A 26,872-nucleotide genomic window follows, 5' to 3' on the forward strand; every position below is an offset into this window, starting at 1 on the left:
TTCCTGCAGGTTGCGGCCCACCCTCAGGCCTCAGGGTGTGGCCCCCATTCTACACGGTTCAAACAATGGCCAGCAGCACATGCTTGAACACCTCCAGGCACAAGGTGCTCACTACTTGCCTAAGGGGAGAGGTTTCTGGAGTTCCCACTGCCCCTGGATCACCCTCTCGATTCTGCCAGGCAGGTCCGGATCAGTCGACTCCCAGTTATGCAGGAGTAAGTAGGGGCCTTGGTCTTGACCAGACCCAAAGCCCACCTACTCTGTTGGCTCTGGCTTGGGAAAGAAAAGGAGAGAACAGGGGTGGCCCTCTGGTCTATGGCAGGAAGCAAGCCTGTCTCCCTCAGCCCACACCCCGCCCTCAACCAGGGTGCTTAGAAAATGAGACTGGACATTCCTCACAAAGGTGCGGCAGCCAGGGCTGGTCCAGGCAACAGCTGCTGGGGACATGAAATTAGCAGGCCCTGGAAGCAAGCCAGCTCGATGAATGCCAAGGGCCTGGCCTTGGACAGGGGTATGTCTGGGGAGATTTGGCCAACTGGACACATGCATCCCAGAAAACAAAGCTGTAGAGAGGAGGACTAGTGACATACACTTCCCTGTCTTACTGAGGGTCCACTGTGCTCCCCTGGAGTCCCGGATAAATGCCAAGAAGCTGCTGTGACAGCAGCCCAGATGACTATCATGCTGACCCCTGGCTGTGAACTGGGACATGAGATTTTCAAGATGAGGTTAAATTATGCTGATTCTACATTCGAAATGGAATCATGCCTGACTTGGGTTCCATCTACACTGGCAGGACCCAAGGCAGAACTAAGCAAAGTCTTGGCTTATTAAGTGCTCCAAAATCAAAAGCTAGGTTTTGTACTGAAATATTCTTCCCCAAACGGAGGCAGCTGTGGTTCAGGCCATCCTGAATTAGTTCGCCCTTTGGACTGTGAAAGAAACACAGAAAAGAGAATATATGTTTCAGCATTTCCTCTGTGCCAGGCATCCTAAGTCCTTTTTATGTATTATCTCATTTCATTGTTTCAATCACATTTTGAGGGAGATTTTGACATCCCTAATGGAAAAAGGAAATGGAAGGTGAAAGAGCTCACATGATATGCTTATGTGTGTAGAATTAAGAAGTGGCCCCACTGGGATTTGGACCCAGATCTGGCTACTCTAAGCCCCAAGTGTTTAAGTAACACAGGCTTCCTTTAGTCCCATCAGATTCTCTTAAGACTTCCACACTTGAGTTTTAATAGCAATCAAGAAATTCTAAATTAAAAGACATTCTTTTTAAATCTGAAAAACAACCCCTCCAAAAAAATCCCACCAAAACTAAGAACTTAATTTAGCAAGGTGAAAGGATTGAAAAAGCAGTGAACAATTGGAACAATGAAATTTAAAATGCCATTTATAATATCATAAAAAAGTAAAATACTTGTTAATTTTACCAAAAAAGAAAAAAGTGCAAGACATTGAAAACTCTAAAACTTTGCCGAACAAAATTAAAGAAGACCTGAATAAATAGGGATATATACCATGTCCATGATTGGAAGGCTCACTGCTGTTCAGATGTCCATTCTCTCCAAATTGATGTGTAGATCAAATGCATTTTTTTCTGTAATTATTTTACTCATAATCATACAGTAAATGAATGTAATGAATGCATCAATATGAACAATGCAGCAAATTGTTAGAAAACTAACTAGGATCCAAGAAAATGGAAAAAGAGAATTTAAAAAGCAACAAGACAGTTACCATAGACCTATATGGATGGGTCTCTTAAATTCTCTAGTGAAGAGATAATACAGTCACTTCTTTACAAATTGCCTTTGGTTCTTATGCTTATCTTAATTGTGAAGTTGTGCTGAATATACTTCAGCATAATCCATCAAATGCATTTTTAATCAAATTTCCATCAGGCTTTTTTAGTAGAAATTGACAACCTGATTTTATCATATATATAGAAATGTAAATGATCTAGAATAACCGAAACAGTCTTGAACAAGGAGAGCAAAGTTGGAGGATTTACTCTGATTTAAAAACTTGTTTTAAAGCTCCACTAACCAAGGCAGTGTGATATTGGCACAAAGATAGACACATAGATCAATAGAAACGATATTCCTTTGTGGAGCAAATATGTAAAGAAATATGGAGGTTAAGTTGCTTCAAGGAACACATATCACAGGCCTAGATAATGTGACATCAGGTATTACTCAGGCCTCTAGCCTGGCAAATTCATTTAGCTCCCATGTTCAGAGTCACTTGGGCTAAAATGAGTTTAAGTCATCAGCTTTGGGAAAGATAAAAAAATCTGTATCCAGAGCATAGGAGGTTGCGTTTTTGACCCAGGTTTCATACTTAAACATAAAAATATCATTTTTTCAGTATGTAATAATAATAATAAGAGCACCAACCACATGCCTAACACCGTTCTAAGTATTTTATGTATATCAGTGCATCATTTAATTCTCTCAACAAGAGAGAACAATAATTCTATCAATAATATCTCATAAAAGAGAAAATAGCAAGTACAGCATATAGGAAGAGAAATATTGTTTCATGATGATTTGCTTCAGTTTTATGTTTTTGTGTGTGTGTGCATAGAATTACAATGGGAAATACATATCTTAAGGTGGGTTGTAGTCATAAAAATTTGAAAGCCGCTAGTGTAGTAGATGAGAGAGTTGTTAAGAAGCCTCAATAATAAATTGGGAGACTGGGATTGACATATACACACTACTATATATAAAATAGATAACTAATAAGAACCTGCTGTAAAGCACAGGGAACTCTACTCAGTACTCTGTATTACAGATTATGTATAGTCTGTAATGGACTATATGGGAAAGGAATCTTTAAAAAAAAATGTGGATATATGTATACGTGTAACTGATTCACTTTGCTATACACCTAAAACTAGCACAACATTATAAATCAACTATACCCCAATAAATATTTTTTTAAAAGACCCACTACTGGGCATATACCCAGAGAAAACCATAATTCAAAAAGACACATGCACCCCAATGTTCACTGCAGCACTGTTTACAATAGCCAGGTCGTGGAAGCAACCTAAATGCCCATCAACAGACGAATGGATAAAGAAGATGTGGTACATATATACAATGGAATATTACTCAGCCATAAAAAGGAATGAAATTGGGTCATTTGTAGAGACTCAGATGGACCTAGAGTCTGTCATACAGAGTGAAGTAAGTCAGAAAGAGAAAACCAAATATCATATATTAATGCATATATGTAGAATCTAGAAAAATGGTACAGATGAACTGGTTTGCAGGGCATAAATAGAGACACAGATGTAGAGAACAAACACGTGGACACCAAGGGGGGAAAGCAGGGGTGGGAGGGTGGGGTGGTGGTGGGATGAACTGGGAGATTGGGATTGACATGTATACACTAATATGTATAAAATAGATAACTAATAAAAAAATATATAAAAATTATGTTAAGGAAAAATAAAAAATAAACCTCACTAATATAATGAATGTACGATTCTTAGCACAGAGCCTGAGAGATAAAGACTAGTAAAGACTCTGTAGATGGTAGAGACAGTTATTACTATTGTCACAGAGCCTGATAAAAACTAGTAAACACTCAACAAATGGTCAAGACCATTGTTACTACTGTCACGGCCAGCTTCATGGGCATTTAGTCACACAGGACTCTGCTCAGAAGGGTCCTGAACTTGGCTTAATGCTCTCTTGTCACCATCTTGAAATTCTTACTGATTTTGAAGAAGGGGCCCACATTTTCATTTTGCACTGTGTCCCCCAAATTATGTAGCCAGTCCTGATTATTTTGTATAGTTGTCTGTCATTTATTAAAATACTGATTCATAATATGTATAAAATATTTAACTATCACTTACAACAATCAAATTCCATCTCTGCCTCTTCTCAGCTAGAGGACCATGAGAGAATATTTACTATCTGTCTCAGTTTCCTCTTCTATAAAAGAGGAGTAACAATAGTACTTCTCCGTAAGGTTACTGTGAAAGTTTAAATAACACAACACATGCCACGTACCAAGATCAGCACCTGGCACATCATTCCTACTCCAAAAATGTTAACTATTATTATTATTAACTTCATGAAAAAAAGGCCACCTTGGGCTTGATTTTTCCTACTGCACATTTTGGGGAGGGGCTTATTGCACTAGACCCATGGTTCTGGAATTTATCTGAGCACCAGATTACTTGGAGAATCTGATGGCTCTTTGAGGAAATATCTCCCAGAAAAAACACAGATAATCCACGCACATATGCACACATCTTGCCTGCAGTTTCAGGCCATTTATGGGCCTCTGAGGCCAAGGCTCAGGCCCAGGCCAAGATCCGAGGAAAGCAAAGATCACTAGTGGCTCTTCTAGTCTTGGAGTCTGTGGAAACTGCCAGGCAGCACGTCACTACTTAAGGACCGGGTGTATGCTGGCTTTGGGCTTTTAAGTCAGCAGCTATTTTTAGCTTTGCTATATATGGCCAGGGGAGGAATGTGGGGCTATAGGCGGGGGAGGGGTGCCAGGAGGCTTAGGGCAGAGTTTGGGAGGCTGGAGCTCCTTTGCCTTGACCACCTTACCCTTCCCACCAAACAATTGGAGCTTAACTTGTAGCCAAAGCAACAAGCATGGGGTAGAGAGAAGGTCTGTGGATTTAGGAGTGGCAGAGGCTTCCATGAAGATGCCAGGTCAAGTCACTTTAGAACAGTGATATTCATACTTTTTTGACCGTGACCTGCAGTAAAAAATATATATGTTTGAATCATGACACACACATAACCACATTTTTTTGCCCATGATGAATAATTTATTAATCTACCATGAAATCAAAAAAATAATAATGTGCAAATTTTCTATATTGTTGAATTTAATTTAAAGGGCTATCTTTTATTCTTGATTAAGTACTTTGTGTGGAGATATTAGTAGACAGTAGTCATCAATGTAGAAACACAGATGTTTTAATACACACACAATATATATACATATATCCATATATGTATATATATATATATATATATATATATATCTCCAACTGAACAAACATTTCAGGAAACAATACTTTATCTCATTCTCTATGAAACACTTTGATATTTTCTATTCTGTTCTGTTCTGTTCTATTCTTTCATTTTTTGAAATGCAGGTCATGATCCAATAAATTGATTTTGCCAATGAGTCAACATCTCCAGTTTGGAAATCTACTCTTTCCTTTGGTTTGGAGCAGGCAGACACCTGTAACATTGGACTGCAAGGTAAGGTAGGGAGTGGAGGAAAGGGGACATATTATCGCTTAGCTCAGTACTTCTCAAAACTGGGGATAAGATGAAAGTTTCAGCTTGATATCTGCTGGATGGCAAGCTTTGGACCTCAGAGTCTTTGTACACTGTTCTCTCCACCTGGAGCACGCGTCCTCCACCCTTGTCACCTGGTTCATTCTGGTACTTCAGAGCTCCACTTGCCACTTATTCCAGGAAGCCTCCCTGATTGCCTCAGTCTGGTTAGCTGCCTGCTTCTTGCTCCCTTAGTCCCTGGCACATCCCTGCTTGGCACCCAACACAATTTTTTCTTAGATTCTCTGGAAGGCAGGGACCTTTCCCATCCTGCTCATTTCTACACTCTCCTCACCACCCGCCCACCACCCACCCAGTGTAGTGTAGCACTGGCTTCCTAATAATCACTCAGTAAATATTTATTGAATGAATTGATGATAGTTAATAGAAATAATGGCCACTACACATTTATCGCATGAGAAATCTTAGGAGAGATTAGTATAAATCCATTTTAGGGATGAGGAAACTGAAGCTCCAAGAGATCAAATAATACGATAGGGGGAGGGTAATAATCCAGGGTTGCCTGACTCCCAATGGTACCTAATCACAGGATCTTATTTGTCCACATTCCCCTCAACACTGTCCAGGATGGGGCAAAGGGCAGGTCCTTAACAACCCCTGGGAGAACTGATGACAGGTTGATTAAAGAGATTTTCCGAAGCAGTGGCCACATCTAATTTTGGAGGGTTGCACTCGTGGGAGAGGATCTATGAGGTTTCCAGGCGCCCTGGATGTGGGGCTGTCTCATTCGGGAGGAGAGTCTGGGCTTCTGACAAACCAGGGAGGCAGGCCTTCCGATGACGCACATTTCTAGGCTCCTGGACACACGTAGGCTAAAACCCAAGGCCCTGCAAGTCTATGTGACCTGGCCCATGCCTGCAACTCCAGTGGCAGCCCCATCAGCCCGGCCTGTTCCCCTCATTCACGCGGATCCCGCCGCTCCAGTGTTCTTGTATCTCCTCACCCGTGCCAAGCCCAGTCCTGCCTCAGAGCCTTTGCAGTCGCCATTCCCTCTGCCTGGGGTCTTCCCTCCCTCTCTAGTCCTCTCCACCCTACTTCTCAGGAACCCCCCATCCAAAAACATCACCCTCTTCCTTCTCTGCTATTTTTTTCATAACACTAGTAACTTCTGGAAATTGCATATATGTTTGTTTTCCCAGTTTATTTCTGTCTTCTTCACTAGACAGGGAAGTCCCTGAGGACTTTGCTTGCTCACTGTCCTGGCCCCTAGGACTCGCTGTGGGAGGGTGCCTGACACATAGTTGGTGATCCATGAATGAATGAATGGGTTTCCCCCGTTTTAGACATATTGGGACATCGGCCTCTAGTTTCCCAGAAATGTGTGTCCCTGCGACTCACATCCAGGCCCCCAACACACACAAACCGTGGTTTGGGGAGGGGAAAGAGGAAGGATCTTTCAGCACATGCATACTTGCACCACTTTGCATGGGTCACTGATGTCCAGCAAGCATGCAAGGATTATCTCCATCTGGTAACTGGAGAATCTGAAGTTTGCTCTCTGCTTGTCCCCAGTGTGTAGTGTAGTGCCCGGCATAAACATCTGGTGAACTTAACTGCACTGAATTGCAGAGGTTCCGCAAACTGCTCAAGGTCACCAAATTAGGAAACGTGGAGCCAGATTTTGTTCAATTCCAGCCAGGGTTGCGTGGCCGCCATAGTGCCATAGAAACTCCAGGGACACAACCTGTTAACATCCAGATGCATTCGAGGGCGGGCCCTCACCAGACATTCACCAGTTGGTAGCCCAGTCAGGATCCCATCCTGCACCTGAGGCCATTCTCTATCTGCCTCTCAAACATAATTTTCCCATCAAGGTTCAGCTCAGATGTCACCTCCTCGAAAGCATCCCCTGACCTCCTCAAATCTAACTTCTCTTTTCTGCCACAGCACTCTGTGAATACTTGTGTATAATTGTTTGTCCACAAGCCTATCTTTGAACCCATGGGATGTATCTTGTTCCTCTTTATATCGAACCCTTTTTACAGTGCCTGGTGAATAGGTGGTACTTCAGGAATATGCACTGAATGAAAGGATGCTTGGATGGATGGGTGGATGGATGGATGGATGGATGGATGGATGGATGGACAAATGGGTGGATGGATGAATGACTGGAAGAACAGATAAATGGATGGATGGATGGATGGATGGATGGATGGATGGATAACTGGGTGGATGGATGGATGAATGGATATGTGGACGGATGAATGGGTGGATGGATGGATGGATAGATAGATGAATGGTTGGAAGAACAGATAAATGGGTGGATGGATGGATGAATGGATGAGTGGGTGGATAGATGGATGAATGGATATGTGGGTGGATGGGTGAGTAGGTGGGGGGATGGATGGATGAATGAATGAACGAATACTTCATGATCTATTGATTGAAAATAATTTTCATGGCAAAGTTGACATTAGACACCAATTCTTCTGGAGCATATTCCACATCTGATGGTACACCTAGCATGCAACAGTAGCAGTAGTGTCTTACTGAATGTGTATTTCTATGGCAGGCCTTGCATTAGAAGCACTTCTGCCAATCCTCTCAATAGCTCCGTTATTGACCCCACTTTACTAACAAGGAAATGGATGCAGACAGAGGCGGAGCCGCTTGCCCGAAGCCACACAGCAGATGACATCCTGGCACCTCTGATTTGGTGCTGTACTGCCCCTGGATCTTCCCACCCTCCACCCGTCTTCCTCACCCTGCCTGGCCCCTCCCCCAGGTCCGCAGGCCCCAGGCCGGGCTCACCTCCATCTGCATAGGTCTCCGTGCCGTAGCCGTCCTGCAGGCCATTGTTCCAAGTGCCCTCATACTTGGCACCGCTGCTGCTGCTCTGCCGGGTTCCGTAGCGTCCCTTGAAGCCATGCGTCCACTCGCCCTTGTACAGCCAACGTCCCTTGGTCTCTATGCCCAGCCCATGCCGCTTGCCCTGGCTCCAGTATCCCTCGAAGGTGTTTCCGCTGGGCCAGGTATACACACCCGCCACTTCAAAGCCAAAGTTCCAGGAGCCCGAGTATTCGCCCTGGCCCTTGGGGCCCGTGCACAGTCCGTGCCCGTGGGCCTTTCCCCCCTCCCAGCCCCCGCAGTACGCCCCGCCATCATCAAAGTCAAAGCGGCCCCCGCTCATCTCATCGTAGCCCCTGACCACCTCACCGTCCTCCAGCTTCGGGGGAGAGGGCAATGGGGGTGGTGGTGCCAGCGACTCTCTCCAAGCAGCTCAGGGCTGCCCCCCCACCCCCGCCCCGGACTCACTGCGCCCCTGGAGGGGGTAAGCAAGATGCCACCCGAGGCTGAAGGAACCCAGGAGCCAAGTCAGCACTGGGTCGGCTGGTCAGTGCCATGCCTGGGAGGCCCCCACTCACTCAGCCAGAGGAAGGCTGCCAGCTGGGAAGGAAGTGGGAAGGAGAGGTTCAAAGTGTCCACGGAGTGTCCCAAACCTGGCTTCCATGGAGTCAAAGGAAAAACGGTGTGATCCCTTTAAGAAGTGCAGTGAAAGGGGTGGGGTGGAGGGGTCCCCAGTCCGTTTTCAAAGAGGAGAAATTCCCTCTCGGTGACAACCCCCAGCCAGAGGCTGAATTCCTGCAGCCCGCTGGCCCCCTTCTCCTCCAGCCCCGGTGGGTGTGCAGGGCTGTGATTCCCCCACCCCGGCCCCGCCCCTCTCCAATCCTGCCCTCCTCCTGGGATGGAAAGGTCAGTGTTGCCCTAACAAGGCCATTGGAGCTCAGAAGCTGCTCCCAAAATAACCCCCTGGCCGGCCCAGCCTCCTTCAAAGTGGGAGGGGTATTTCAAACTGGGCTAGCGCTTCAGACTCAGGGAGTGGCTGGAGGGATGAGGACGGGAAGCTGAGAACTAAGCGTGGGCAGCTGGGGAGATTTGGTGGCTTTTCTTCTCTTGGGTAAGAGCTCCCTTCCACCTTCCTGGTCCCCTGAGTCTGCAGGCAGGGAGAGGAGAGGAAGACCAGCAGGACACCCGGTCCCGGAGCACTTAGAATCCCCCAGAGCATAGAAGTTAGCAAATCTCAGCCCCAGCACCACTCACATGCCCCTGCAGGACCTGGGGCTATTATAGCACCACTGCCAACCCCATAAAGGAATCTGGTGACCTAAAGAGAAGGGAACGGGGCATGGGTTCACATATGCTTTTGAGAGTGGAGGAGAGAACTCAGGAAGAGAGGTGAGGTTCTGGAGACAAGAGTTGGGAAGGTAAAGCGAATCTGAGTCTAGTACAACCCCAAATTCCCTCCCTTCCCCCCAACCCTGGGAAAACCCTGGAAAGAGCACAGTGCAAGAAGCACGGGTCACGGATCACTCCCTTTCTCTCTTCTGACGGGCAGGGAGACCGCCCTCCTCCCTCTAGTTCGGAGACACAGTGTTGCTGGTTGTATTGGAATGAGGTCGCCTCAGAAATACTCAAGGATCGTGATTTTTTTTTTTTTTTAATTCCCTTTCCAAGCTCTCTTTTGCTGTGTTGTCCTAAGAGCCTGGGAGGCCAGACTTCAGAAAGCTCTTGGGGCAGGGTCAAGAGCAAAGGGACTGACCAGCACTCAGGTTCCCACCAAAATCCAGTGAAAGGGACAAATAAATCTCCATGACGAGAGGCAGTGGCCAAGGCTAAAGACTGGAAATTCCAACTGAGCCCAGGGTTACCAGGAACATGGAGTAATTCTGGGAAAGGTAGGAGCCACCAAGCACAGGAAGCTGTGTGTGTGTGTGTGTGTGTGTGTGTGTGTGTGTGTGTGTGTGTGTGTGTGTGAGACGGGGGAGGAGGAGGCTAGAAATCACCAAAAAAGCAAGCACAGAAGTGACTTGAGAACATTCAACTATTATTATCTGACTTCAGACTAATCTATCCTACTCCAAATCCCATAATGACTTAGACCACTTAAAGTCGCTGCAGAAGATGTGTTCTTGTCTAAGAAATGGATAGAAAAGCCTCTCTCCCTTCAGCCCAGCTGATCCTGGTTCTTACCGCTTGGCTCCTTCCTCGTTCACAACCCTCTGTCATAAAGAGCCCTTCTCTGCCCACATTTCACCCCCAGGTAGAAACACCCAGCCTCAGAGCTCTCTACTGCTGGTTCTTTGCCAAGCTGACACGCAGCAAAAAGCAGTAGATAAAGACTGTATCATCTGGGTTTTGACTCACTCCCCCCGCGGGTTGACCGACAGCCTGCTTGCACAATTCACAGCTGAGAGCACCTCAGTGCTGCCCCCAGAGAGTTCTGCTGTTGCCACTTCTGATGGGTCTTTGGAAATCACACGTTTCTTTCCAGCTCTGCTCTCCAGGGGAGAGGAAAGAGCATCTCAAACTGGAAGCCAGAGGGAGTTCAATACCCTTTGTAGTTAAATGCCAGCCAAATCACCATAATCCTGTTCTAAGGCTGGTGGCTACTGTGTTCTAGTGAGCTGTTCCGCCTGCATAAGTGTAGCCACTGTTCATCCATACAGCTCTGTACAGTGGTTCCCTACCAAGGGTGGGTACGTGTAAGAATCACCTGTAGAACTTAAAAACATGAACAGATTCCAGAGTCCCACCCCATATCCAACCTACTGAATTAGATTGTCCTGGGAGAAGGCTTGGGCACTTGCATTCTTTTTAAAAGCTCCTCAGATGAATCTGACTCTCATCCCTGGTTAAGAACCACTGTGAGGGGAGTGGGGGGTGGGGATGAATTGGGAGATTGGGATTGACATATATACACTAATATGTAAAAAATAGATAACTAATAAGAACCTGCTGTATAAAAATAAATAAATAAAATAAAATAAAAACCCCACACACAAACGGGGAGGGGTTTAAAAGTCATCTTGTCCAATCCCTATCAATATACCCAGGAGATTTTTCACAGAACTAGAGCAAATAATCCTAAAATTTATGTGGAACTGCAAAAGAGCCCGAATTGCCAAAGCAATCCTGAGGAAAAAGAACAAAGCTGGAGGTATAACCCTCCCAGACTTCAGACTATACTACAAAGCTACAGTGAGCAAAACAGTGTGGTACTGGCACAAAAACAGACACATAAATCAATGCAACAGAATAGAGAGCCCAGAAATAAACCTACATACCTATGATCGATTAATCTATGACAAAAGAGGCAAGAATACACAATGGAGAAAAGACAGTCTCTTCAACAAGTAGTGCTGGGAAAACTGGACAGACACATAAAAAAAAAAAAGAACCACTGTATGTTTTCAAACTAAGAAACAGTTTCTTAATGATGTACAAACTCATGCATCCACTTACTTACCATCGGCTGTGTCAGGTAGATAGCTGTGGAGTTAGATTTGTGTTCAGATCCCAGTTCTGCCCCTCACAAGCTGTGTGACCTTGGACAAATTGTTAATTTCTTTAAGCCACAAATTCTTCATCTGTAAAAGTACCTATCTCAAAGGATTCTTAGTATTAAGGATAATAGTATCTACCTTATATGGCTGGGTGAGTATTATGTGAGTTAATGCTGTAAAAAGGCTTAGAACAGACAAAACACCTAATAAATGTTAGCTAATATCAATATTATCCTCACATGACAAGTTGCTTTTCAAACTATCATGATTAATGAAAAGTCACCAAAGAGGGAAGAATCACCCCCTAAATATTAAGTACATTGACACTGAAGCACTCCCTACTCTTCCCAGTACATGTTTACTCAACGTTACCCTGTGGTTTCTCCTTTTTTAAACTGATAAACTGTGTTATTGGTAAAGGGACACTTTGATTTCTTTAAAGTTTAAGTAAATTCTTTGCCAAATTTTGTACTGGCCTTATGCCATCCCTTTTTGCATCTCCCTTTAAACTAGTGAGTTTCAAGGAAAGGGAGACCCCTTGTGGCCACATGTGCATTACAACAGATTTTTCTTAGGAAAACCAAGTTCTTCAAACCAAAGAGAATGGTCTTGGGACGAATTTTAAACTGTTTTTAATAGGTAGCTATCCCATTCTCTCTTTTTCACAGGGTTTTTCTCACTCCGTAGTTCTGTTCTTTGGTCGGAGGGGGCAGTCACTTGCTTCCTCTATTTCTTTCTCAACTTCTCAAGCACGGCTGCTTCCTAGGGAAGGTGGAGAGGAAGGAACTGAAACTCCAGAAGAGAGAGAAGAAATGCACACAGATATCCACTTGAGTTTCTTCTCAGCCATCAAAGACTTAGCTGAAGAAGCCTCACCTCCCAGACAAGTTACCTGGCTGGGTTATGTGCCTTCCCACATACTGGCTCCTCCCCCCAAACTATGAGCTGTTTGAAGCAAAGATTACCTTGATTCCAAAAACAAACAAAAACAGTACATGAACACCTCCTAAGTGCCTGCCTGGCACTCTGGCTTCTCTTTGCGTGCCTGGCACCTGCACATACTGGGTGTCCTCATCGTCCCTTCTGCGCATTATTTGGCAACTGACCACTCTCTTCTCGAGACGCTTTTTCATTCCACTTCTAGGGCTCGTCTCTTGGTTCTCCTCCTGCCTCACTGGCTGCTCCCTCTCAAGTCTTCTGCTGCTTCCTCCTCACTCCCCTGATCTCTATACCTTGGAAATGGCCCAGAGTTTGGTCCTCTGACTGATTATCTACATTTACTTCCTAGGTGATCTCCTTCAGTTGCAGAGCTTTCATTAACACCCACATCCTGAGGGCTCCTAACTTTGTATCTCCACCCTGTACCTCTCTCGATCTTCAGTCACATAACCAACCTCCAACTCAGCGTCTCTACATGGTATCTCATGAGCATCTCAGACTTGCGAAGATCAAAACCAAACTCCGAAGGTCTCCTCCCAGATCTGCCCCTCCAGCCAACTCCCAGTGTATTAAAACCTTTGGAGTCACCCTTAATACCAACCCTTCTCTCACACCCTATATCCATCAGCCGTACCTTCAAAATAATCCCGGGATACGTCTTCTCTCCCGCACGGCCAAGTGTCCGAACCACTAGAAACCACCGCCTACTGCAGGAGCCTCCTGATGGCCTCCTTCCCGTCCTTCTCCTGGTTCCCCTCGTAGTCTACAGAGCAGCCAGTGCTCTTTCTGAAAGACAAGTCTGATATGTCTCTCCTCTCCTCCAAACCCCCTCAAAAGATCCCTATCTCTTCAGGAGTCAAAGCCTTTAAAATGGCCTCTGAGGGCCACCACATCTGCCCCTAACTCACACTTCTGGACCTCGCCTGCTTCAAGCCACAGATAGCCTTGCTGTCCTCTGCCAGGAATGCTCTTCCCCCAAACATCCACATGGCTCACTCCCTCACTTTCTTCAGGTCTCTGCTCAAATGTCACCTCCTCACAGAAGCTTCTCTGATCACCCCAATTAAAATGGCACCCCCGCCCCGCTTCGCCCCAGCCCTTACTATCTCCTAATCCTTCTCTCTCCGTAACATTTTCTGCACTGAGGACATGATGTTGTTCTAGTCCCAGCACCTATAGTATAGTGTGCCTGGTGTGTTGTCAGCACTTGATAAATATTTGTTGAATGAATGTTCAATGAAGTTATTAAGTAAAGGGACATGTCAGGATGCCACCTTCCAAAACATCAGGGTAAAAATTCCTCAAGCCACAATCTGAATCCATTTTCCAGGATGCATTTGACAAAAACACTGGTCCCATAAGTTGCACTCACAAAAGGTCAAATGTTCTAATCAGGGACACACTAAAGCTGGCCCATCTGGGTGTGAGCAGAGTAACTGAGGGCTTCAAGATTCATGTTTTGAGGAAGATTTTGACTGAGATGTAAACGCTTACAACTCCTTCCTGCACGTCTGGAATGCCTAAGCTTTCATCCAAGTTTGGATTTCTTCAACAGGTTACTCGGCCATTGGAACTTGGTCCTTTTCAATCCTGACACCCCTCCTAACAACCTTGTATAAAAGGAATGTGCATGATTCATCATTCTCTGGTGACTGTTCTGTTAATATACAGAATTAAGTAAATAACCAGATCACTGGTTTGATAAGTAAACTAAAAAGGACTTAAGAGACTTAGGAACAATTTTCATTCAAGTAACATGTTCAGCCCAATTTACTCCACTTCTCTCTAGTAAAAAAGGTGAAGCAAAACACTAGTTGTGGAGGTCAGGGATGGGGAGGTAGGTAGTTTTACAACCAGAAGCTCTAATAGCCTAGGATTAGTGGTTCTCAAAGTGTGGTCCGGGAATCCACTCCATCAGGGTTATCTGTGCAGTCAAAACTATTTTCATAATATTAACACAGCATTTGTCTTTTTCATGCTCATTCGCTCACAAGTGTGGAGTTTTCCAGAGGTCATACGACATGGGATATCATAAGAGATTGCAGAAGCAAATATGAGAATATAGCTGTTTTCCATTAAGTCCAACATTAAAGAGATTTGCAAAAATGTAAAACACTGCCACTCTTCTGACTAAATATTTGTTTTGGAAAAGTTGTTTTCCAATTAAAAGTATTATTTATATTAACTTAAATGGATTTGTGGATTCTTCAATATTTTTAAATAAAGTAATAGTCTTAAAAGTTCTTCGTTTTAATTTCTAATATGGTAAACACAGGTAAATATAACCCACATAAACAAGAGCTCTTTGAGATCCTCAAATTTGTAAAAGACTCCTGAGACCAAACAGTTTCAGAACTTCTGCCTCAGTTATTTGAAATAGTGCACCTTCTGTTAGCATTAAGAAAACTGTTAAGTTTCTAGCACTGTGATGACAAGGCTCTCTTGCTCCAACCAGAGCCTTCAGATATTACTAAATTCATACTAAACTAGTAACTAGCTGGGGTCTCTCACTACTTAAGTTCAGGGCTTTTCCAGTAAATACCCTTCCCACCTCTCCCAAGTACAAATCACCTATTTATGAAGCCCAAACCCCACTGTCATGAATCAACTCCACAGTTAGTGGGATGTTTTAGTGAAGAGTAAAACCTATTTTGTAATCGAAATAAAAGTGAAACAAACTTTCTGTTAACACGTTAAAATGGCTGGACAAATTTTCACTAAATTTGGTAAGTATGCTTAGGATGGTCTGAATTAAGTTATATGGCATACATAAAATTCACTGTGGAGCCACCTGGAAAAGAAAGGGATTCATCCTCCAGCTGACACTGAGGACAGATTTTTTTACCCAACTTTGGAGGGAACCGCGGGGCTGGTTGGCCATTAAATACTGGATATGGCATGTATAAAATTCTCTTTGGGGGTTGCCAGGATAGGAGGGCAGTACAAAGAGATAATATCCATCCAGAACGTTTGAAACTGAGGTATGAGATCTACACTGCAAGTGACTGAAACGTGCCATATGTACTAAAATGCCGGAGATGGAGAAGACGCACAGCAGTTTCAAATATCACACGCCCTCCCCCAACGGAAGCAGCCCCACTCCAAGTCACTTCTCACATAAGAAACTTCATGTGCCATGTCTCCGGTGAAGAGCACCAGCAGGGGTTTATTTAGTGATGGTTAATGATTCTCTCAAACAATACAGGGCAGGCCAGCTAGTTTATTCATACTGAATCTAAACCTTAGATCTCTGGCTTAACAATAACATAGGAAACCTTTAAAGACACAATAAATCTTGCATTAAATCAGAGCTGGTTTAAACCAGTCATAAAACTTCTAATACTCTGGGCTGGCAACTACAGCATGACAAATGTTCAGTCCAGGTACAAAACCACATTTCATTCTCCTTGGCACCCAAATCTTAAACAGATCTGAAAAATGCTGAAAAATTGTTTTTCAAAGGCTTTCACCATAGACCCACTGCTACCAGTCAAGCAATTGTTTCTTCATCCCCCAGGAACAGTTCTAAATGAGAGGGATTGTTCTTTTAATCGGCTTGCCTTGGTGGGTATGTAAGAACTCAGAGAGTTAAATTTAAAGAATGAAGATTAACTGAGATGCCAAGAAAAGTTTTTACTGCAAGCACAGTGAGCAGAAGGAGATGTCTCCTCACCCAAAGCGGCCGCGAGGTCTGCCGTTAACTAATCTCTCTGACAACCCTTCACTGGTTAAAGCACAGGAATGAGCTTCTTGCTCTCAGGTGTACATCATTTCTGCCATGTGGGACATTTTCTTGGGAATATACAAGTAATATTCCATGTAGCCTGACAGGTCCTCAATGGTCACGTCATCCACGAAGACTCGAGCTTGCTCAGAACAGGAGCGGGGGGAGCCAGACAGAGTTCTTGTGTGAAGCGACTGAGAGTAGTCCTCCAGCGTGGATCTTCGCTCTGGGGCTAAGGGAGGGACGTTCTGCAGGCCTGAAAAGGAATACACCTCCATATCATGCCACCTCTTACACTGGCACTCCTTGCCTATGCATGCACATGGCTTGCCTTGGTTTAGCCTGGAAACGGATTGAAAGTCAGAGAGATCATTGGCCTTGAGACTTGCTTGGGAGACCTGGGGAGCATCAGAGGAGTCTTCCTCCTTACTCTCTGATGGAAGCCTTGGAACCGAAGCTCTCAAAGGCTCAATAACTGCCCCTGTGTGATGAGTATCGAGAGAAGTTGAGCATTCTCCTGCATTGAACTCTGGGGTTGAAATTCCCAGCCCACTGCTGCCATCAGGGGAGTCCTGGCTTTTGTGCTTGAGCTGGCTGCTGGAAGAAGCAGCTATTGTACTGCAATGTATAAACTTTGGAGGATGAAGGACAGGAGACTTAGAACGCCGACGACGCTGGGTCCTCACTGCTCCTCGTGAAGACTTCCTTGTAGACCTTAGAGGAAAAAAATGCACAAGAAGATGTTGGAATACAGAGGTCTCCTAAAGAGATTCTTTAAGATAGTTGGAAATTTGCCACCTCTCTGGTTTATGAGTCTAAATAAGTTTCCCCCAAAGAGATGTGCCTATCTCTATTTTCAAGCTGCCTAAGTCTCTGAGTCTCAAAAAATGTCAACATCTCCTTATTACCAAGGTATAGAAACAGGAGAGGTAAAGGGTAGTTTTAAATCGCACTTCTTGGACGAAACATTTGGCGCAGAATACCTGTCTGCCCTGCCCAACCCTTGGCTTGGGAACCTCTGACCAGTGGGTCTGGAGAAGCACCCTGCACAGACAACTTAGATTGATGCTGTAAAACCTCAATGTTGTGCTCCACACCCTGAATGCAGCACAGCAGCTTCAGTACCCTGTGGGGCTAATGCTACAAATAGCCACTCTGCCGTGATTACTCAACAGAAGAGCAGATTTAGAATTCATTTCTATCACTGGGAACAGCTAAAAAACAGATTTAGACTCTGAAGTTTTCAGATATTGGGAATTATCAGACATACTGTAACATTTTATACAATTTTAAATAAATAAGAATTGAGGGAGTTCCCTGGTGGTACAGTGGTTAAGAATCCACCTACCAATGCAGGGGACTCGGGTTCGATCCCTGGTCCAGAAAGATCCCACGTGCCACGGGGCAACTAAGCCCATGCACCATAGCTACTGAGCCTGCGCTCTAGAGCCTGCAGGCCACAACTACTGAAGCCTGCGCTCCACAACAAGAGAAGCCACCGCAACGAGAAGCCTACGCACCACAACGAAGAGTAGGCCCCGCTGACCGCAACTAGAGAAAGCCCGCGTGCAGCAAGAAGACCCAACGCAGCCAAAAATAAATAAATAAATAAATAAATAGTAAATTAAAAAAAAAAAAGAATTGAGCAAAGAGAAAAAAGACTCAAAATTGCCAAGCAAATTTGAAAACAGAACCAAGCAGAACTCTAAAAACTTTGTAACTGAAATTAAACTAAATAGATGGGCTAAACAGCAGAATACATACAGCTAAGAAAAGAAAATACTGGAGGATAAATCTGAATTGTTTACAACAGGGGTCAGCAAACTGCAGTCTGTGAATCAAATCCGGCCCCCCACCTGTTTATGTACAGCCCATGGACACTGCTCCCACAGGCTAGAACTGTGAGCCGTGCAGACATGCCTGCGGTGCCCCCCGCTTTGCCCCTGCTCTTCCCTCCACTCCCTGTGCCTGTCTTCCTGGCCAGCAGACATGCGCATTACACCACGGCCTGGGGCCCTCACTGGCTACCATCTACATGTTGGGGCTCTGCTGTCAACAATCGCTAGGTACTGAGAGGTAGAATCTGTTTGTGCCAGGCTCTCTGGAGGAGAGAGGGTGTGCTGGAATCTGGGTGCCACTGAGGCAGAGAGTAAAACTGACCCTGGCAATGCTCCCTCCCCACCCATCCATCCCACCAGGCTCATCATTTCAGCCTGAGACTGTCTCAGCGACTGAACACAAAGTGTGTCCACCAGCCAGGATGGTGAATGAACATCAAGCAAACAGGGCAGGGCAGGAGTTTTCTCTCTTTTTAAGTACCTACAAAATATCCCTGGATCTCACCTCTTGGCCTCCAAAGCCTAAAATATTTATTTTCTGACCCTTTACCAAAAAAGTTTGCCAACTCTTGACCTAGAAGGCAGCACAGAAACTTAGAGATTCGGAAAAATGTAAAAGTTAAGAGGTATGTAAGACAGAATAAAAAGTCTGGAGTCTCCGAAAGAAAGAATACAGTGAATGGGAACACAGGTAATTTTTTAAGAGATGATGGCTGAGAAATTTTCTGAATTGATGCAAGAAGAGAATCTACAGATACAAGAAGCACACACTAAAGCAGGACAACTAACTGGAGAATACCAAAAACAATAGGAATACCTTAACAGCAGCTACAGAACTAGGCAGATTATTTCCAAAAAAATTATTTGAAAAAAGATCCTATAAGTAACACATTTTTAAACTTAATTTAATGGACATATATAAAACCTAAGAATGATTAAAGGAAAGCCATTCTTCTCAAACACACATAGAACATTTATAAGAATTGACTACATTCCAGGCTATACAGCAAGTCTCAGCAAATTCACAATGAGAAGAAAGGGTCTTCTTTAACTGGTGCATCTTGGGTTCTATATCATAACACTCTTTTCTGGATACTTAGGAAAGAAAATCCAATAGTATGTTAAGGTGTTGGGATAAAAATCATCTGCAATGAGAAGCTCTTACCCATGCCAACTGTCTTTAGATGCACATGTGGTTTTAGGTTTGGTATCATCCACTGCTGTTCTGACTGATGCTCTGACACTTGTGCCTTCTGCAACAGACAGAGATGCTATGGACCTGAAGACAAGAACAAAGTTTACTGCTTATAAAACCATGAAAGGAGGAGAACATATTGCTCTCACCAACCCAATTGCAACTTGTATAAAGGTATTAATATACCTTTATTATCTTTCTAGTTTGGGTTTCTCAAAAATTGCTCAGCCTTTAGTGTAAATTTTCCTCCAAAACCAAATTTGGAGGATCCCTAAGAGCTCGCAGTTGCAAAATCATAAGCCAAAGAATGATTCTTAAGTATAACCAGCAGTGGGATATAAATAGACTTTTAGGCTGTTTATCTGGGGCAGATCAGGCCTTATGTCCAGGGAGAATGCTAACGACAATGACCACTTACTTTATATGGGCAAACCAGAGCCATGGAAACTAAGCTTAGGAGCAAAAACTTTAGGAGACTCAATCTAACTTTAGGAGACTCAATCTAAATGAACACTTTTTCAAACAGTATACAACTTATACAAAAATATTCTAATTTTTACAACCAATAAACTTGAAATATTACTCAGAGCTAAATCTCTGCAGTTTAAAATTACACAAGTAACATGGGTTCCCAGTAAAGATGAAAAAATTTAAAAGAGAGAAAAGAATCATCTATAATCTCACAACCCAGAGGTCACCAACATTAACATTTAACATCAAATTCTTTTGGACCTTTTCAATACATACACACATATACAGGGCTCCTACTATACATGCTGTAGTCTTGATAAATATCCTTTAGAAAGAGACAACCTACTAAGTAAAAAGATGTTCACTAAAATATAATTTAAAATAACCTTAAATGTCTAAAAATAGAAAATACCGTACTATATAAATTATGGCCAATCTGTACAATGGAATATTAGGAATTTATTAAAAATTAAGTGTGCAAAGAACTCTTAATGACATGGGAGAATGTTTATAACATAATATTATGTTATGCTTGTAACGTAAGAGAAAACAGCATGGATAAACACCTGCACATATATTATGACCTCAACTGTGTAAAAAAAGTGAACACTGTTATTACAGATGATCTAGATATTAACTGTGGTATTGGTAAATTGTGATTTTTTACTTCCTTTTTTATCCTTTTTTTTGTTTTTGTGATTTACCCATAGTAAGCATGTATTATGTTATAGTCTGATGAAAAGGACTATGTTGTTTTACAATAAATATATAAAGATTTGTCCTGATAAGACAAATACCATTAGAAACCAAAACCTGTTGAACAGGATCATGCTAAATTCCTGGCAAGGCTTGGTTACTTTATGAGTCAGTACCTCACATGTTCCATTCGTAAATCAGCAACAATACAAAACAACTAGAAACGTATGATACACTATACAAGTCTTATTCTGCTTAGTCACAGTAATGACTCACCCCTTGTATTCTTATTTGGTTTTCTCAAATGTTCTCCACTGCTCCTTCTCTTTCCATAATTTTACTCAAGGTAGAGCGCATGCTACAAATATATAATATTTGACCATATATTGTACAGATATTTTGAAAAGTTTTTTTTATGTTCCAAGTAATTTTTAGGGGCATGGAACTAGCTTAATTTTATGTTCCGACTTCTTAAAACACCAGGAAAGAAGTCTGTATATCAAGAGTTATATAAATTTATACACTAAGGGATACATGTACATGTGCATTTATACATTCCTAGCATTTTCCTGATTAAAAAATATATATTTCTATACCAGAAATCACAAAGGAATACACTATGACTGCAATCTGGAACTATTTGTTTTTCTGCTTTGTTTCTGTTTCCCAAAATAGCTTATAAAGTACTAATCAATTCTAATGGCAAGATGACCATATTGGAAAATCACTAGAAGATACTTATTTGAAGTATCATGGAAACAAGTGTAAGCACCTGTAACAGCTACTGTGCCAATCTATTAGCATAAATTCTCTCATTTGGTAAGCCAAAAATAGTACTAGCAATAAGCAGACAGCTATAACAACAACTAAGAACTATTTAATTTTACATGCACCAGGTACCGAATGCATTTCTTCATGTTGTCTTCAAGGTACCATATAAAGGAATGGTTAAGAGCAGAGGTTCCGGAGATAAACCGTCTGGGTTCAAATCCCGGCTCTACCACTTCTTACCAATGTGACCTTTTGCAGGTGACTTAATTCATCTGTGGCTCCTCTGTAAGCTACATAGTATACTCTGTAGTATCTATCTTCTAAGTTGGTAGTAAGGATTAGATGATGTGTACAGAGTACTTAAGCCAGTGTCTAGGGCATAGTAAATGAGTATTAAATTTGAGCAATCATTAGTTACTCCTTGCTGTGGAGTGTTCAGTTTCCATTCATGAAATGAAATATTCTTATATCCATTAAAACTTTTGAGATTTCTTCTGGCCTGGGGCAAAGAAGGGGGATGAAGAGTGTCCTGCACAGAACATTTTGCAAAGGGTGAAATATTAACATTCAGACGGCAGCTGGTCTGCAGGTGCTCTAATTAGTTTGGCCAAAGGGTCCAAGATTATTGATCTCAGTGACAGAACCCTAATGAACAGAGGTTTCCATAGTGATAGGGTCAGCAATCAGAGCCCATGAAATCGACAATGTCAGCAGAGATTCCTATTGAGCCAATTCACTTTTAGTGAAAAATACTGTGATTCCCTAGAGATGTACGAGGAACTCTCTGATGGGACACTGCCTAATGTTTGATTAAAAAGAGGTGGGGGGAGGGAGGAGGGCGGAGGGGGGAGGGGGAAGGGGAACCCTCCTCAAAGTTAAGAAGAAACCCCAGCCTCGGAGTACAAATGAGCACCTACTTTTCAAAATTTAACAGAAGAGTTTCTTTTGTAAGTAAAACAATGCTGTACAGAATTTGGTAAAATGTCACACTATTAACATTGACACCTTCTACAAATAAAAAGAAATTTTAGAAGAGAAAGAGCTCCCCTGAGGAAATGTCTACTTAAATCTAGTAAACAATTCCCCAATAATATATTCCATATTTAATTACCCTGATGCATCCACTCTTAATTTCTTGAAAGCAGTTTGTAGACTCTCCTCCTCTCCATCCTTGGCTTCAGATTTCATTGTGAAAGTTTTACACTACTATGGATGTTCCCGTTAATACTAAAAAGAAAATAAAAATAAAATGAACAAAGTGAAAACAGGTGAGTTCAAACATATACTTTTGTTAAAAATCTATATTCCTGATACTACCATTGCTTGTTAGGGGGAGAAAAAGCAAATTTCTACTTCTAAAAGGAAGTTTCAATGACTAGGAAACTGTAGGTTTTATTTCTTAAGAGAAGACACAAGAAATAATACAGAAAAAGTATATTTATTATGATGGAATTTAAACCGTCCGAATACTTGATGCCAATATCCTATTACACAGTTTTGGAAACTACGTCACCTAAAATCTGTGTTTAAGTATACTTTTTAACAGGAGGGGAAATCTCTCCAGTTGTAGAAGTCTAGAAACCTACAGACAAAATGACCTCTGCATCAGAAATACACGGGAAAAGCTCAACATATAGGACTCTGAGCTTTAAAACACTACTGAGGGGACTTCCCTGGTGGCGCAGTGGTTAGGAATCCGCCTGCCAATGCAGGGGTCATGGGTTTGAGCCCTGCTCCAGGAAGATCCCACATGCCACGGAGCAACTGAGCCCATGTGCCACAACTACTGAGCCTGCACGACACAACTACTGAAGCCCACACGCCTAGAGCCTGTGCTCCACAACAAGAGAAGCCACTGCAATGAGAAGCCCAACGAAGAGTAGCCCCCGCTCACCGCAACTAGAGAAAGTCTGTGTGCAGCAACGAAGACCCAACGCAGCCAAAAATAAGTAAATAAATTTATTTAAAAAAAACAAAACACTACTGAGTGTTTGTCTCATCCAGCTCTAAACATTTCAGGTAAGAATAATTTTGTGACACATGATAGCATTTCTCTAAAGCAATCCTGACCCAGTTATCAATGTTTATACTCATATTAATATTCATACCCACGTATCAAGATGTTACCATTACTAAGGCAGGACTGCAAACATGTTTCAATGATACTGCTTACTCCACACTCAACCTTTGTTTTCTTTAGCTTCAAATAATTTCTTACAAGAATAGATGAACTAGGGCTTCCCTGGTGGCGCAGTGGTTGAGAGTCCGCCTGCCGATGCAGGGGACATGGGTTCTTGCCCCAGTCCGGGAAGATCCCACATGCCGCGGAGCGGCTGGGCCCGTGAGCCATGGCCGCTGAGCCTGCACGTCCGGAGCCTGTGCTCCGCAACGGGAGAGGCCACAACAGTGAGAGGCCCGCGTACCGCAAAAAAAAAAAAAAAAAAAAAAAAAAGAATAGATGAACTATACTTGTAACTCAAAAACAAACTTAAAACAAAATTAGGTTAAAAAAAAGAGATAGAAAGTAAAGGAAAAAACTGAAATTATTATTCTACAGATGTGCCTTTAAATGATCTCCACTTAATCAACTAGCTTGATTAACCAAAGTTCTCCATTTCTTCTACCCTGATTTTCATATTTAAACCGAAAAAAAAAAAAAAAAATGACGGGAGTGAGACCAACCAAAGCAACAAGAGATACAACAGAGAAGTTAATCAATTCTTTGACTCTAGTCTCCTTTTTTTTTTACTCAGGGTAAAAAATTTCTTAATACCACATCCTGAACAAAGCATAAATCAGTCTCTATAAACATATCACAGGGAATCAGAAAGAAAAAAAAAGTAAAACAAAAAATATAAGATGGGGAATTTTTGAAGCAAAGAATTCACTTTACCTTCTCTATTTCTAGAGTGCCCTTAGGCACTCTCAGGGGGAGCAGTGCCTCTCTGTGGATCCTTGGATCCTCTCTAATTCTATATCTGATCATTTCTCAGGGGTGGGTTTGATGTTATTGTGAGACCTCTAATATTCTACAGGTCACAGTGTCATAACATGTTTGATATAATGTAACCATGTAGTACCCGTGGCAAAATTAAGAAGCAAGTGATCAAGACTATTTGTTTCATTTATTAATGTGTCGAAGGTATTTAAGGCAGATCTCTCTGGGGAGCACTGAAAACAGTCTCAAAAGAATTCAGCTAGCTTTCACCTCAACTTAAGACAAAAAATTTAAATACACTCCCCATATGTATTTTGCTGGCTTACTTAACCAGTACATCAATTTGAGGAAACATTATCAGTTCCACATTTCACTGGTTCCTAATTCTTCAGGATTCAGAGGAGGACCCTCTCCCAGATACACAATAACGTCCTACATACTTGGGGAGAGGGGTGAGCAAAGATCACATATTCTATTATTTTTGAAGCCCCACAGCATCTAAAAGGGTGCTTCTGTAGTCTATAAACAAATTCTTCCTGCTGAAGAATACGGGGATACAAGGGAGATACAAGGGAGAACCTGACCCCAGGACTGTGAACCCTATTCCTGTAAGGACTGGAATCTCATTCCTGCCCTAACACTGTGCTAAGATGCTCTGCACTCAAACATGGAACTTTTAATTATACAGTGTTAACTTAACATTACTGCAGGGGACCTCTAGATGTTAATACAAACTTAGCTAACATTCTTGTTGACACACTAAAAGACCCATCAGTTAAAAACCAAAACAGACCAAAATAAAACTGGCTACAGACTAAAACTTTAGGAATGAAGTTGCAACTAAACTAGTCTCAGACTTCCAGCATTTTGATTACTCACCTTTTCCCTCAGTTATATTAACCCAGGGCAAAGGTGAATCTTAGGCATGACCGTAAGAGCTAAATCAGAGCATGTCTGTAATTACAAAAAGGCTTATTATGCTCCTCCCTCTTCCCAGCTTCCCATTCACTCAAATCAAGAGCTGTACAACTAACTCCGGGAAACATGTACCTGATTTGCCCTTCTTCATTAATATTAAATTTGTGGGAGGCGTTCTTGCAGTTTTTACTGTCCTAACTTCTTGAAATTGAACAATCCCCCCAAAGATCAAACTTCTACTTTGTTTTAAGTCAAATCACAAGGGGCCTCGGATTTTCCCTAACCTTTCAGAAAACACAAAATTCTTTTAAGTTCCTCCATCAAAAGGGAAAATTCCTGATTTTCTCTGACTTTCAACGAAGAGTTATGTCTCACAATCTTACTTACATCTTGCAGTTTTAACCAATACCTCTTTGAACCTCAAGCCTAGGTCCAAATTTCCAGGACCCTGAAAAGAGCTGAGAACGATCAATAAAGGATCTGCGCGTAAGCGTGTCATCACAACGTTAACGATTTACAACATTTCCCTGCCCACCAGGAAGCGTGGAATCCGGGAAAGAAAATCGCGTCCAACAACTCTGGAAGATGCAAACAAGACTAAATTGCAACAATCGGCCCCCGAGACGAGACACGTTCACGCTTCTCTCTACTCACTCAACCCCTACACTCTCGGTGCAAAAGCACTATGTTAATTCTTTTTACCCAGAAACTAGATCGGTCGTGCTTAAACATGGAGGGAAAGGTCGGGACCTGGGGGGTTCGGAGAAGGGGGAGCTGTCCAGGGCCCTAGCTGTGCCCGCCCGGGGTCTCCCGCTGGAAAGCTGCCCCTTGAGGATACTCCCCGGGCCAGAATGAGAGACTTGGGTCAGGCCAATAGGCAAGGGATGCAGGAGAAGGCGGGGGCAGAGCCGAAGAGGCACACAACGAGACTGGGGCTCAGGAACGAGCGGGAAAGGGCGGGAAAGGGCAAAGAGCGGCCGAGAAAACCGAAAAGGGGAAGCTACGGACGAGCGGGAGAGGGCGGAGGCGAGGGACGGGGCGGGGGCAGCGGAGGCGGGAAGGGGCGAGAGAGCGGAGCTCGGGCAGGGCCAGGCCGCAGCAGCGGAGGGGGCGCGGAGAAGCGCAGGCCCTGCCCGGCCCAGGCAGCCAGCGCCGGGGAAACGACGCGAGGCGAGGCGGGAGGGCCCAGAGGAAGCCGCCCGCGCGCAGACCGGGCCTGGAGGCAGAGACGCGGTGCCGCGGCGCCTCCCCGTCACGTCTGGGCACGCACCTCCTCCCGGCAGGGGCACTCCGGTGAGCCAGTCCGATCACTTCAGATCGTCTCTCTCCGATCGCGGCGCCTGACTGACCCGGATCTAAATCCGCGGAGGGGGCGACCCGCCCCTCCGGAGGAGCACTGCGCCTGCGTCACTCAGACACGCGCCCCGCCCCCTGTTCGTGCTCCTCCCACCCCAGTGACTAGGCAACGCGGCAGGCGGTGGCTGCGCAGGCGCGGGGCGGTGGCCGCGCCTCTCAAACGCCTGACGCCCGCCCCTCGCGAAGCACGTGCGCCTGACGTCATTTCCTGTTATTCTCTTCATTTGTCCCTCCCTCCGCAAAGGATTCGCTATGGAACGGGTTTTGGGGTGTGCCTGCTTCCTCCTCTCGGTCAGGTGAGTGAGTGGGCGTTGTTCTTCGTTGTCGAGCTGCTTACACTTCCCCGGGTCTCCCTGTGCTTGGTGCTACACCTGGAGTCAGCGAGGCT

General features: G+C 43.7%; 2 protein-coding genes across 2 annotated transcripts in view; both read right to left on the bottom strand.

Annotated features, from left to right (window-relative positions):
* Positions 1-8,484, bottom strand: part of JPH2 (junctophilin 2) — a gene marked incomplete at both ends in the record, with an annotated part of 60,648 nt that extends 52,164 nt beyond the window's left edge. The window contains one exon of the mRNA XM_079719826.1: positions 8,106-8,484. Within this exon, the coding sequence (XP_079575952.1) occupies positions 8,106-8,484 (379 nt within the window). The remainder of the gene's footprint in view (positions 1-8,105) is intronic.
* Positions 8,485-15,718: 7,234 nt separating this feature from the next.
* OSER1 (oxidative stress responsive serine rich 1) lies at positions 15,719-26,426 on the bottom strand. The gene is made up of 4 exons (XM_079719974.1): positions 26,399-26,426; positions 22,384-22,499; positions 19,305-19,418; positions 15,719-17,015 (listed from the first exon to the last, which is right to left on the bottom strand). The coding sequence occupies exons 2-4, from the start codon at positions 22,458-22,460 to the stop codon at positions 16,334-16,336; spliced, it is 873 nt and encodes a 290-aa protein (XP_079576100.1). The 5' UTR covers positions 22,461-22,499; positions 26,399-26,426; the 3' UTR covers positions 15,719-16,333.
* Between the last annotated feature and the right edge of the window lie 446 nt (positions 26,427-26,872).

Source organism: Hyperoodon ampullatus, assembly GCF_949752795.1.
Source record: "Hyperoodon ampullatus genome assembly, chromosome: 14".
Classification (NCBI taxonomy): Eukaryota; Metazoa; Chordata; class Mammalia; order Artiodactyla; family Ziphiidae; genus Hyperoodon; species Hyperoodon ampullatus.